Raw genomic sequence first — 12,367 nt, forward strand, 5'->3', positions numbered from 1 at the left:
CCGCTTTTTAACAATGTGTCCCACGTCCCGCCACGGCGTTTTTAAAAAGTCCAGAAGATTTAGTAAAAGAATCTTTCCAAAAACCGGGGCTTTTTAAAAACGCCGAGGGACGTGGGACACATGGTTAAAAATCGGGACTGTCCCGCCAAAAGCGGGACGCCTGGTCACCTTATTCCAATGTCAGGGCTGGTGGTGAAGGCCGGGGGGTAGGGTGGCGGGAGGGGAGCTGTGTTCCCCGGCTCAGTCCTCAGGGCGGGTTCAGCTCGGACTCACGCCTCTCCTTTCTGTGGTTCCTTCCAGCCTTCCTTCTTCACCCCGTACCCCAGGACGCCAGTAAGTGGAGCGGCTCCGTGGGGCCCCTGGCTGTGACCCCGGGTGCTCTGGGGGCTGGGCCCTGGCTCTGCCCACCACGCCGGTCACCGCTGGCCTGTGCCGGCAGCCGGGGGAGCAGGCCGTGTGAGGGGCAGGCTCCACGTCCGGGGCCCGAGGGCACCTCCCCGCGGCCCAGGCCCAGGGCAGACCTTGGGGGTAACTCCCTCGTCCCTCCACGCAGGCCCTGTGGTGTGGAGGGAGCAGGATCTTGGGGGGGGTGGGGGGGGACATGAGTGGCAGAGTGAGGGGGAGTTGGCAGTGATGGAGACCGGAGGGGGCAGTGAGGGGCGGGCCTGAGAGAGGCTGCTCGGAGGACGGGCAGGCCTGACGGGCGATGACCGGCCGCCCAGGCTCTCTGACGCAGGTGCTGGGACGCGACCCCCGAGCGGCCGGGGCCCCGGGCCTGCTTTGCAGCAGTGTCCGTGGGTCTTGCCAGGCTCCGGGCGGGGGGTGGGGGTGGGGGTGGGGGTGGGATGGGGGGCAGGGTGAAGCCGCACAGTAAGGTGCAGACCTGCCACCGCAGCCGCCCCACGGAGGAGCAGGACGCTCTGCGGGCCTGAGTCTGTGCACGAGGGCGTGGCTGGCCCGGGGCTCAGTTACCCCGAGGGGGCCCTTCTTGACCTGAGGCCTGATGAGTGGGAATCAGAGCGGAGAGGAGGAGCTGGTGGGGGGGGGGTGGCATGCAGGGGCAGGGGGCAGGGGGTGGGCGGTCTGCAGTGGGCGATGCGGGCTGCTCTACCTGTGCTTCCCCACCACCAGGGAGAGCAAGGACCGAAAGGAGAGAAGGGGGACCGTGGTGTGCCCGGTGAGCCGGTGAGTGCCCCGTGCCCATGCCCCAGGCCCCATGTCCCCCCCCCCCGGCCCCCCGGAGACAGGATGTCCGAGGCCCAGCAGCCCCAGGAGCCAGCCGAGCCCCATGTGGTCCCTTCCTCCTCCCTCGGGGCCCAAGGACGCCCCCATCTGTGGATCTCTGCTCACTCCCTCTGCGCACGTCCTCCCCGCCCCTCTGCACAGAACAGGGGTGGGGGATGAGGGGTGTGGGGGAGGGGGGAGTGGCTCGTTCATGGCGACTGTGTCATTGCAGGGGCCGCAGGGAGAACTCGGGCCTCCAGGACCCGCTGGGCTGCCGGTAAGAAAGCCTCACCCCACCCATTGGCCCCAGACGCAGAGATGCCCACAAGCCCCTGTCCCTCTGTCCCTCCCTGGCCCCCGGCCCCTGGCCCCACTGGCCTGCCATTGCAGGAGCACCCAGCAGAGGGTGCTGGCACAGTGCTTCTGGGACCTCCAGCCCCAAAACTGGTCTACCCAGAGCGCCCCAAAACACAGCCCCCTGCCACAGGGCGGCCCTGACCCCAGACCCCTGGGTGTCCTTCTCGTCACTGACATGTGGGTTAGGAGGGCTGGGCTGGGCCACACAGCCTTCCTTCCGGCTCCGCGCCTGCCCTCGGGACGGCTCCCGGCTCCCAAATCCTTTTGGGGGGCAGGAGCCCTCTCCGTCCGGCCTGGCCGGCAGCTCCGGGTGGAAGGATGATGTCATGTGCCTTTTCCTTTTGGTGTTCTTCTTGGCTTTGGCTTCTTGGCTGTCTGTTTCTGGGGCGGCGGTTTAAGTTTTGGGGGACCCGGGGGGGGACCTGCCTGGGCCCGATCCCAGGGCCCCTGGCTGCCATGTGCCTGGGCATCTGCCCCTCGGAGCCCCTTTTACGTAAACACAGACGCCGTGCCGGCCCTGCGTCCTGGGTGGCGAGGATGGGGTGCAGGGCCCCGTGCCCGGCCTGCTTCCTGCACCCGCAGGCCCGCCCTGTGGCTTCAGCGTGGGCCGCCCGGCTGGCCAGCAGGGGGCGCCGAGAGGCCCTGCCTGGGGACAAGGACAGAGTTGCCTGTAATGTACCCTCCCTCCGCCCCCATTTTACTTCCCATGCAGGGCGCCAAGGGACAAGACGGTGCACGCGGAGCCGCTGGAGACCCCGTGAGTCCGGCCCTGCCTGTCTCCTCGGGGCAGGGGGTGGAGGGTCGCCCAGGAGGGACCCTGTGCTTCGTTCTGGGTGACGGGGGAGGGGAGGAAGGGGGAGAGTGTGCCACCCACAGGGAGGGCAGGCCTCCCTACACCCCAGCGTTTCAGGGCCCAGGTGTCCACGCGCCCCACCCTCCTTCCAAGCCCTCGGTGATGCCCACGGACATGCAGACACCACTCCCAGATGCATGGCTCTGCGACGTGTGCTTGTGTGCACGTCACACACATACGTTCCAAAATCCGGTGCATGCACTGCACTGTGTGTATGGACGCCCGATCTGCAGACGCAGCCATGAGCACAGACACGTCTCCATGCACACGCCTCCATGCACACCCTCCATGCACACCCTCCATGCACATGCCTCGGACGCTCCTGTTGTGTCTGCCCCGCCTGGGCCCGGAGCATCAGGGGTTGACACGTGTGCCCTGGCCACTAGAGTTCTGTCTCCCTGGGGCAGTGGGGGGGGGAGAGCCGCAGGCACTGTCCCCCGCTCCCGGGCCCGATGTCCGGCCGTAAAGTGCTTGCATGACCACGCTGCCGTGCACGTGGCCTCGTGGGAGCAGGTGGGCCACGGGCAGTGACTGGTCGGAGGGCAGGTGGCAGCTCCTCCCGGTCGGAGAGGCGGCCCTGGCCCTGCTGCCTGGAGGAAGCGGACGTCAAGGCTCGCAGGGAACGGCCTCCACACCTCCAGAGGCCCCGCTCCCCACCCCAGTGTCCACCCGCCCGGACCCCCCTCACACGCCCCCCTGGAGTCTGTGCCGGCCTTCGGTGTCCAGGTCATGTCCACTTCCTTCAGCAAGCATTCCCTGGTTCGTCAAAGCCACCATGCACACACGCACACACACACCCCGTCTCTGTGCCAAGGGAACCTCCTGAGTCCTGTCTACCCTGTCCCACCTCTGTGCCAGGGTCCCACATTTTGGGGTTCGGCTCCTGGGGGTGCTAGGAGGAGGCTCCTCTTACGTGGAGGGAAATCTTGGGCTACACGGAGTCCCAGTCAGTGCTGAGGACTGCGTGCAGGCAGTTGGGAGAGGATGGGGTAGGTCTGTGAGTGGCGCACCGGGCCTGTCTGAGCTTCTTCTGCTTCTGAACAGGGCGCTCCTGGTCCCCTAGGGCCCCCCGGTCCCAGCGGCCCCCCAGGAAGTGTGGTGAGTAATCGGGGCCGGGGCAGGGCCTGGAAGATCTCAGCTTCTGCATCTCCCGAGTGGAGGAGCGGGTGGTGGGTTCAGAGCTCACACCACCTGCCCAGGCTCCGCCCCCCGTGGCCCAGGTGGCCGGGAGGGACCAGCTTAACCTCCCGCAGCCACAGCTTCCCTCTCCAGCGGGGAGACGCCGGGTGGAGCTCCCGAAGGGGACCAGGCCTGGGCCGGCCCGGGCCCAGAAGGACCGGGGCTGTTAAGAGCAGCGGTCATCCACCTTTCGGACCTCATGGGCCGCCAGTGGTCCCCAGACATGGGGTGGTGACCCTGGTTTAGAGGACAGAGGCGGGCGCTGACGTGCCAGGCTTGGTTCTGAGCACCACACGTGTGGATGTGTTCGCCCTCCCCACCCGGGGGGTGGGTATGGCTGTGCCCTATTGGCACTGGGGGAAACCGAGGCACCGGAGGCTGAGCCCCGTCCTTAGCGGTTACTGTCGCTGCTCCCAGGACAGTGGTCTTCAAACCACAGATCGCGAGCCTCATGTGGTTCTTTGGCCCCTTGAGTGTGGCTCCTCCACAAAATACCACGTGTGGGCGCTCACGTACAGTGCGATTGAAACTTCGTGGCCCATGTGCAGAAGTCAGTTTTCGGCCTGGGCGAGTCTATTTTGAAGAAATGGTGTTAGAAGGAGTGGGAGTGTCAGTTGCATGTGGCTCTCGAGCTGCGGTTTGCTGACCACTGTCGCAGGACGTCACCCCACCCCACCCCACCCCATCCCACCTGCCTCCTTATGCACCACCCACTTCTGGGAGCCGCCCTCCTTTGCTGGTGTTTCCCTGGCGTCAGCGACTGCCTTGTCCAGCCATGTGACATGTGGGCCCAGCTGCCTATAGATGCCAGCTCCATGCTGGGCCCCAGGCCCAGGAGGCACTGAGCACCTTTCGCCCCCCCCCCCCCGCCCCATCCCTGGGTGCATCCCTTGAACATGTGCCCTTGAGCCTTGTGTCTGGGCGCACCGGTCACACAGATGGAGGTCTGGCCAGCCTGTCCTCAGTCATCCTCATCCTCCCCGAGTCCCCTGAGCCACCCCGCCCTGCCCCGCCCTCTGAGAGCCGCAGCCTGGGGGCAGAGTGGAGTGTGCTGGGGTGCACGGGGAGCGTGCTGGGTGCACAGGGTCAGGAACGGGGACCCACGGGGACAGAGCTGTGGTCACTGACTGAAAAGGGTCCTAGTCCCCCTTCTCTGGCGGCCACCGTGTCAATAGCCTTTCCTCCTCCAGGGCCCCCCTGGAGTCAGAGGCCCCCCTGGGAAAGACGGGGAGCGTGGCGAGAAGGTAAGACAGGGTGGTCTGAGCACACAGCCGGCAGACCCATCTGGGAAGCGGGGACAGAGGCGCCCGCACTGCCCTCCGAGGGGAAGGAGCTAGCAGACCCACCACCACCTCACATCGCCCTCACAGCAGACCTGTCAATCACACGCCCCCATTTCACAGACACGCAGACTGAGGCTCCGAGATGCACTGAATTCCCTGCCACATAGCCCAGCAGCCAGGTCTGTCCGGCGCGAAGTCCCGCTTTCTCTGATCTCGGCGCACCAGGCACGCCTTTGCGTGCAGCCAGGCCCCAGGGGGGACCATGAGGAAGCACATTAGTTCTTGGGGAGAAGAGGGACAGTGTCCACCCCAGTGTCCACCCGGAACACCAACAGTGAGCACATTCCACCTCCAGAGGGAGCCAGACAGCTGTCCATGGCTGAGGGCCGCCTGGCTGAGGGCCAAGGCCGGCTGTGCAGAGCAGTGCAGACCCCCGCCCCCAGGCAGGCTCTTCCTGTGTGTGAGCGGGTCTGGGGGAGCCCCAAGCCCGGGAGAGGCCCCCTCTCTTGCTCTGCGTCCTCGCTGCACCTCCCCTGTCAGGCAGCGGGAGGCCTCGGGGCGCCCTGCCTGGAACAAGGGTCCCTGTGGCTGGTGGGGCCCTCCCCGGGGTTCCGCAGCCAGAGCCGCCCCCGGGCTGAGGGCCTCGCGGTCAGAGAGCATGAGCATTGCCTGGAGCGAGCGAAAGCCCAGCTCCCTCCCGGGGCCGGCACGCTGGGCGTGGGAGCTCCTGGCAGAGGAGGAGGAGGGAGGGCTGCGAGGGAGCCGCACCACTGGGCGCCATGGGCGGGGGCGGGGCCGAACACCAGGACGCCCCCTGCGTGCCCGCGTCCACAGTGCCTTGTTTGCTCCGGCAGCTCTGAGAGAGGATGCAAACTGGTGTCCTGAACATCACACATGGACCGCTCACCCCCCACCGTCTGGGTCTTTCCCACCTCTCTCCTCGCTGAGTGGCTGTCTGCCCCCCGGTCCCCACAGGGACTTCCCTCTGCGCCCCTCTGTGGCAAAGGCCCCTCCTCACAGGACTCGGGCTCATAGTGGACTCAGGGTGCGTGCCCGGACCCGGTTAGCTATTAAAAATGAGCTAATGTTGATGCCAAAACCAGTTTGGCTCAGTGGATGGAGCGTCGGCCTGCGGACTGAAGGGTCCCAGGTTCGATTCCGGACAAGGGCATGTACCCTGGTTGTGGGCACATCCCCAGCAGGGGGTGTGCAGGAGGCAGCTGGTTGATGTTTCTCTCTCATCGATGTTTCTAGCTCTCTATTCCTCTCTCTTCCTCTCTGTAAATAATCAATAATAACAATAATAAAATAATAAAATAAAATAAAATAAATGAACTAAGAAACTGTTTCTCGGTGGAGGTGTTGGGCTAGGCCCGCAGCATGTGACCCGGGGGACACAGGAAGGCTGTCACACGCCATCGGAACGCCCGCCCACCCCGCGGCTGCCTCGCCAGCCGAAGGCCGGTCCCTGCGTGCCGTTGATCCCGGCACCTGTCCACTTCCTTCCAGGGAGCAGCTGGGGAAGAGGGGCGCCCGGGGCCGGCGGGCCCCCGCGGGGATCCTGGAGCTCCCGGGCACCCCGGGCCTCCGGGGGCGGGGAAGGACGGAGAGCCGGTGAGTCAGGGGCACAGCCCAGCGGAGTCAGAGGCGGGAAGTCAGGCAGAGCCGGTGGTGCCGGGCGGGCGGGAGGAGGCTGTGGTGGGGGACACGGTCTCCGGGGCATTGCCCGCCAGGCTCGGGGTCACATGGACGCGGTAGGTGGTGGGGTCAGGCCTCTCCCCTGGGGGCCCGGTGCCTCAAAAACAGGGTGTTTCCCGCCCACAGTGAGGTGCGGGGAGAGCATGCCCATTGGCCCTCCCCCACCAGCAGCAGAGGATGCCCACGGCGGGCAGGAGGCGGGCGGGCACCAGGTGGGTGGGCAAGGCCTCTCATGCTCGATGACCGTCCTGTCCCCTTGCTTCCCAGGGGCCTCGAGGGCCGCCCGGACTGCCTGGACCTCCTGGCACCAAGGTATGGTTCACCGGCGCAGCCGTGGGCGCCGGCCGGTCACACTGGTAAAGCTCCGCTGTCAGCGTCTCTGGGCACCTCAGCCCCCTCCGGGTCCTCATCCCCCACGTCCCTCTCCATGGGTGTTTGGGAGAACGCTCTGTTTGTTTCTGATTGATGAGGGTCCTAAGGTGCAGAGAGGTCATGGGACCGACCCAAGGTCATAGGACCAGCTCCACATTGTCCCGAGAGGCAGCCAGCGGCCCACTTGAGGTCTTCCTACCTGACTGTGCCCCCCCCCCCCACGAGCATACGTCCTTCCCGGAACTGACCTCTGCGTCTTGCTTTTCTCTCTCCAGGGGGACCGAGGTGCCCCCGGGATCCCTGGCTCTCCGGGCACCCGCGGCGACCCGGGCCTCGGGGTTGCCGGCCCTCCTGTGAGTTCCCTTCATCCAGCATCCTGGGGTGGGCAGCTTGCAGGAACGCAGACCCATGTGCACGTGTGTGTGTTCCCATGCAGGCGTGTGTGTGCATGTGTGCATGTATGGGCGCACATGCATGTGTTTATGTGTGCACCTCCTAGTAGAAGGGGGAGGGGCACCCCCGCAGCTTCAGCCCTGTTTCCCCCAGCCCGACCCCAGCAGGAAGGGGTGCAGCCCAAGGATGCTGGGTGCTGAATGCTGGGAGCTGGGTGCTGGTTCCTGCCCCAAATGAGAGCTACAGACCAGGGAGGGGATCTGCGTCAAGAGCCTCATGGGAGCCAGGACAGGGTGGTTACCCGGCGGGGTGAGGGGTGGGCCGGGGGCCTGCAGGGAGGTGGTTACCTGCCCCTTTAAGGAAGCCCCTGCTGGAAGTAACCCCGCAGCGTGCTGAGGCGCCTCTCCGCCTACCCTGCTGATGTGCCGTGTCTGCTTCCAGGGCCTTTCCGGACCCCCCGGAGACAAAGGCCCCCCGGTAGGTATGACGTGGGCGAGGGGCCGCTCCCTGCAGCGGTCCCTGTGACGAAGCGGGTTTACATGGAGGGCTGGGACCCCCGTAAAGCAAACCCCTGTCGTTAGGGGGCAGACGCCCCGCAGTGAGCGTGCACCTGCAGGGGAGGGGGAAGGCGGGGTCACCTGTCCGCGTGTCCACTGTGCCTGTGCCGTGGGGCAGACTGTCTGGCTGCGCTTCGCAGCATCTCTGCATCGCAGAGGGACGGCCGGGGGGCCCCAGGCTCGTCAGAGCCCCAGGAGCACTGATTTTTAACCCAGGCTTCCTCAGTCACAGCCACAAGCAAACCAGGACCCTCTGACCCAGTCAGGGCACCTCTGCCCCCCAGCCCATCCCCGAGACCCCATACTGAACGCCGGAAAGCCACGGGGCCTCTCCTCTCTCCCCAGGGACCGCGAGGCTCGCCCGGATTCCCCGGCCCCCAGGGCCCCGCTGGCCAGGATGTGAGTGGAGCGTGGGTCCGGGCTGGGTCCGGAATGGCCTCTGGTGCCCACACATCCACGTTGCCCGGGGCCCTGGGCCTGGCATTCCCACAGCCCCGATGGCAGACGGGCCTCCCCCCTGCCAACTGCCGCCCACCTGAGCTTGGGGAGGGATGGCAGGCATTTAAGATAAGTGTGTGTTTGTGTGTGTGTGTGTGCGTGTGTGTGTGTGTGTGCGTGTGTGTGACTGTGCAAGCGTGCACACATGTGTACACACTCTGTGCACCAGCTGTTTGCAGTTTGTGTTGGGACAGGAGTGGGAGGAGGGGCAGCACTCTGTCCTAAGCACCTCTGGCACCTGGCCGTTTCCTGGGAGACAGGAAGTCGGTCGGCGCCAGCCGGCACAGTTGGGTGGTTTCTTTTCCCCACGGAGTCCCCCCGCTGGCAGAGGTCGGCGGCATGGGCCAGGGAACTGTGTGCTCAGCCAGGTCACGTGTCCTCTCTCTCTTCTCCTAGGGCGCCCCAGGGAGTCCCGGCGAGCGGGGGCCTCCGGGCACACCGGTAGGTCCTCCCTCGTTCCTGGTGAATTCTGGCGGCCGGTCAGGGCTCCAGCGGGAGCAGCAGGCTGCTCAGGCGGCTCAGGGGCCTTCACGGGGCCTTTTCCTGACGCTGTGGGCAGGGGGCTGCGTGAGGAGTGCGATGCAGAGACAGGCCACAGGCGAGCCGGTGCCCCGTTGGCCTGTTTCAGGGCCTGAGAGCGAGAGTGGCCGTAGTGGGAGCCGTAGCTCTGGGTTCAAAGCCAAGGCCAGGGGGGTGTGGGGGTGTGTGGGAGGCCCGGTGTGAGCTCAGGAGCCCTCCACGTGGCCTGCAGGCGTGAATGGGGGGTGAGGAGAGGGGCACCAGGAGCAGAGGAAGGAGCAGGAGGGGACTGGGGACCAGAACGGACGATGTCTGTCAGCCTGGGGAGGGCTGGCTGCCGGCCCAGCCCCTACCTCAGGAGTCCTCGGTGGCTCCCAGGCTTGTGAGCGTCAGGGGACGGCCCAGGGGTGTGAGGAGTCACACTGTGAGGCCCTTTGCTGCCTGAAGATACACAGAACGTGCTGCCTGCCTGCGTGCGTGCGGGTGCGTGTGTCTGTATGTGCGTGTGCGCGTGCCCGCCTGCATTCATCCACTTCTCCCTGGCAGGGCCCCTCTTCGCCCCTCGCTCCCGAGGACGTCCGGCTCCTGGTTCAGGTAAAAGCGGAGTCACCTGCGTGCGTTTTGCAAATGCTGACGGGGGACCGGGCTCTCGGGAGTGTGATAACGTGGAGTGGGGAGGAGCGAGGCAGAGGTTCCGAGGGGTCCGTGCTGACCTCGAGCTCAGACGGAGGCAGAGCAGAGGCAGAGCAGCGTCCCGGACGTGCGCCGGCGGGAGAGTGGGCCGGGCCTCCTTTGCTCCGCCAGTAACTGCTGCGCGTTCTCTCCCAGGACGTGTGCAAGGACTGCCCCCCGGGCCCCCCGGGCCTGCCCGGCCTGCCGGGCTTTAAGGGGGACAAAGGGCTCCCGGGAAAGCCAGGGAGAGACGGCACAGACGGGAAGAAGGTGAGGAGCTGTCAGTCCCGTGTCCTCTGGGAGGTCCCAGGGCTGCTGCCCGTTCCAATGGGCCAGCCCCGTCCTGGGCGTGGCCCCGGGGGGCGGGGTCGCTGGGCCATGGGAGCGCCCCGCTGCCACGTGGCTGCCCACATTGGCTGTGGGTCTACCTGTGAGTCCACAGCCAGCGCCCTCTGCTCCGGGTGCTGGGGCGGGCGGGGACACCCCAGGGGGAGGCCCTCGAACAGAAGTCGCAGGGTGATGGGTCGCTGGTGACGGGGCCTGGGCTCCTGCACTCTTTATTTATTTATTTAAAATATATTTTATTGATTTTTTTTTAAAGAGAGGAAAGTAGAGGGATAGAGAACTAGAAACATCGATGAGAGAGAAACATTGACCAGCTGCTTCCTGCACACCCCCGCGAGGGATATATGCCCACAACCAATGTACATGCCTTTGACCTGAATCAAACCTGGGACCTTTCAGTCCGCAGACCCAGGCGTCCTCAAACTTTTTAAAGTGGGGGCCAGATCACGGTCCCTCAGAGAGCTGGAGGGCCGGACTATATGAACTACTAATTCCTACTGTAACACCTCGGCTGTGCTCACTGCCCAAAAAACCTGGCGGGCCGGATCAGACTCCTCTGCGGGCCGCATGTGGCCCAAGGGCCGTAGTTTGAAGACGCCTGCACCAGTTTTGGCCAGTTCTTTTTTTTAATTTTTAATTTTTTTAAAAGAGATATAACATTTTAAAAATACATTTTTATTGATTTCAGAGAGGGAGGGAGAAGGAGGGAGGGGTAGAAACATCCATGATGAGAGAGAATCACTGATCAGCTGCCTCCCACGCGCCCCCCACTGGGAAAGAAGCCCACAACCGGGGCCGGTGTCCGAACCACGGGGAATGGAACGTGACCTCCTGGTTGACAGGCCCGGCTCTACCCCTGAGCCACCGGGCCAGGCAGGACCCTCACCCTGTTCTTTGTTCCCTGCTGCAGGGCGAGGCTGGGCCCAGAGGCCTTCCCGGGCCGCCAGGAGCCGCGGGCCCGCAGGTCAGTCTGAGGGTGGAGGAGCCGTGTCTGGGGGAAGGAAGGTTGGGAACGAGCAGAAACCCCACGTCCAAGGTCCCACCGCGGCACGGACGCTCCCGCGACCTCGGGCCTGGCAGGGTCCCGGGCCTCCGTCCGGTCTCGGGCTGTTCGCGTACGAACACCGGGGGTTGGCAGAGTGTGATGAGTGTGGGCCTGGGATGTGCGGTCTCACTGGTGAGGCCCTGCCTTTGGGGCCGTGTGGCCTGAGGCAGAATCCCCGACCTCTCTGGGCCTCGGCGTCACCCCTCGCCAAGGGGTGTGAGGTGGGAGGATGTGGGCCGAGGAGAGCGTGGCTCTCGGTAATCACCGCCGAGCGCGCGCCGGGCCACGCCGGTGAGGGTGGGTGAGTGTTGGTGACGTGCACCTGAGGGAGGCTCGCCCTGCGTGCGGCTCCCGGGGCAGTGGGTGCCCTGGCCGCCAGAGGGAGCGTCTGGCTGTGATCTTCGTCCTCTGGGGACGGCAGTTAGCTCCGAGAGGAGGCTGCATGAGTGCTGGCCACACCTCCTCCTGGTGGTCTCCAAAGCCCCTAACTCAGTCCCCGTTCAAGGGTCGACCAGGAGGCTCTCGGAAGGGGGCTCTGCCTGTCTCCGGCAGCACCCCGCGGCCCGGCCAGCCATCGAGGGCTGTTCACCAACCAGACTGTTTCTGCGGCGGACACCGCTGGGGCTGCGGCAGGACCCTGCTCTGTGACGGGGAAGGAGCGGGAAGGAGCGGGAAGGAGCGATGAGTCGGCGGACGAATGCGTGCAGACTGCCCTTCGCAGTGTAGCTCTTGCCATTCGCACTGACTTCTGTTCTTGTTCTGGAAGGGAAGCCCGGGAGAGCGCGGGGCCGACGGCGAGGCGGGGCCGAAGGGCGAGCAGGTGAGCGCGTCAGGATGAGCGGCCCCTGGGGCTGGAGGCTGTCTCTCCCGCACCCCTGCCCCTTCCCGACTTCCTGAGCGCAGGGGGTTCGAACACCACCCGCCCTGCTCCCCATCCGGATTCCTCCGGCTCCAGGTCACACTCCCCTTCCCGCCCCGCCTCCCCCCGCCCCGCCTCCCCAGTTCTCCCAGGAGCCTGCTTTTCATTGCTTTTGTGTGAATCCTCTCCCGAGAACATTTCCCCATGTATTTTAAAATATATATATATATATATTGTTACTGATGTCAGAGAGGAAGGGAGAGCGAGAGGGAGAGAAACATGATTAATGAGAGAGAACCACGGATCGGCTGCCTCCTGCTCGCCCCACTCGGGATCGAGCCCAGAACCTGGGCCTGGGCCCCGGCCTGGAATGGAACTGTGACCTTCTGGGCCTTAGGTCGATGCTCAGCCCCTGAGCCGCACGGGCCGGATGCGCTGTGGGGGCATTGCGGTCCACAGTGGGCGTAGCAGCTTGCGTTCCGGGGCAGGACGTCGTTTATTTTAGGGGGGTTG

General features: G+C 65.4%; 1 protein-coding gene and 1 long non-coding RNA gene across 2 annotated transcripts in view; both read left to right on the forward strand.

The window, feature by feature from the left end:
* The window catches only part of COL22A1 (collagen type XXII alpha 1 chain), an 80,748-nt gene that overhangs the window by 50,922 nt on the left and 17,459 nt on the right, over positions 1-12,367 (forward strand). Inside the window, exons 31-43 of the mRNA XM_045581589.1 lie at positions 301-333; positions 1,132-1,185; positions 4,804-4,857; positions 6,406-6,510; positions 6,862-6,906; positions 7,242-7,319; positions 7,801-7,836; positions 8,262-8,315; positions 8,811-8,855; positions 9,480-9,527; positions 9,762-9,875; positions 10,861-10,914; positions 11,762-11,815. Coding sequence (XP_045437545.1) covers positions 301-333; positions 1,132-1,185; positions 4,804-4,857; positions 6,406-6,510; positions 6,862-6,906; positions 7,242-7,319; positions 7,801-7,836; positions 8,262-8,315; positions 8,811-8,855; positions 9,480-9,527; positions 9,762-9,875; positions 10,861-10,914; positions 11,762-11,815 — 774 coding nt within the window. The remainder of the gene's footprint in view (positions 1-300; positions 334-1,131; positions 1,186-4,803; positions 4,858-6,405; positions 6,511-6,861; positions 6,907-7,241; positions 7,320-7,800; positions 7,837-8,261; positions 8,316-8,810; positions 8,856-9,479; positions 9,528-9,761; positions 9,876-10,860; positions 10,915-11,761; positions 11,816-12,367) is intronic.
* LOC123652281 lies at positions 1,453-3,533 on the forward strand. Its single transcript, XR_006741526.1, has 3 exons — positions 1,453-1,501; positions 2,294-2,338; positions 3,479-3,533. It is a non-coding gene; the product is annotated as an uncharacterized LOC123652281 (long non-coding RNA).

Source organism: Pipistrellus kuhlii, unplaced genomic scaffold (genome assembly GCF_014108245.1).
Source record: "Pipistrellus kuhlii isolate mPipKuh1 unplaced genomic scaffold, mPipKuh1.p scaffold_m20_p_14, whole genome shotgun sequence".
Lineage (NCBI taxonomy): Eukaryota > Metazoa > Chordata > Mammalia > Chiroptera > Vespertilionidae > Pipistrellus > Pipistrellus kuhlii.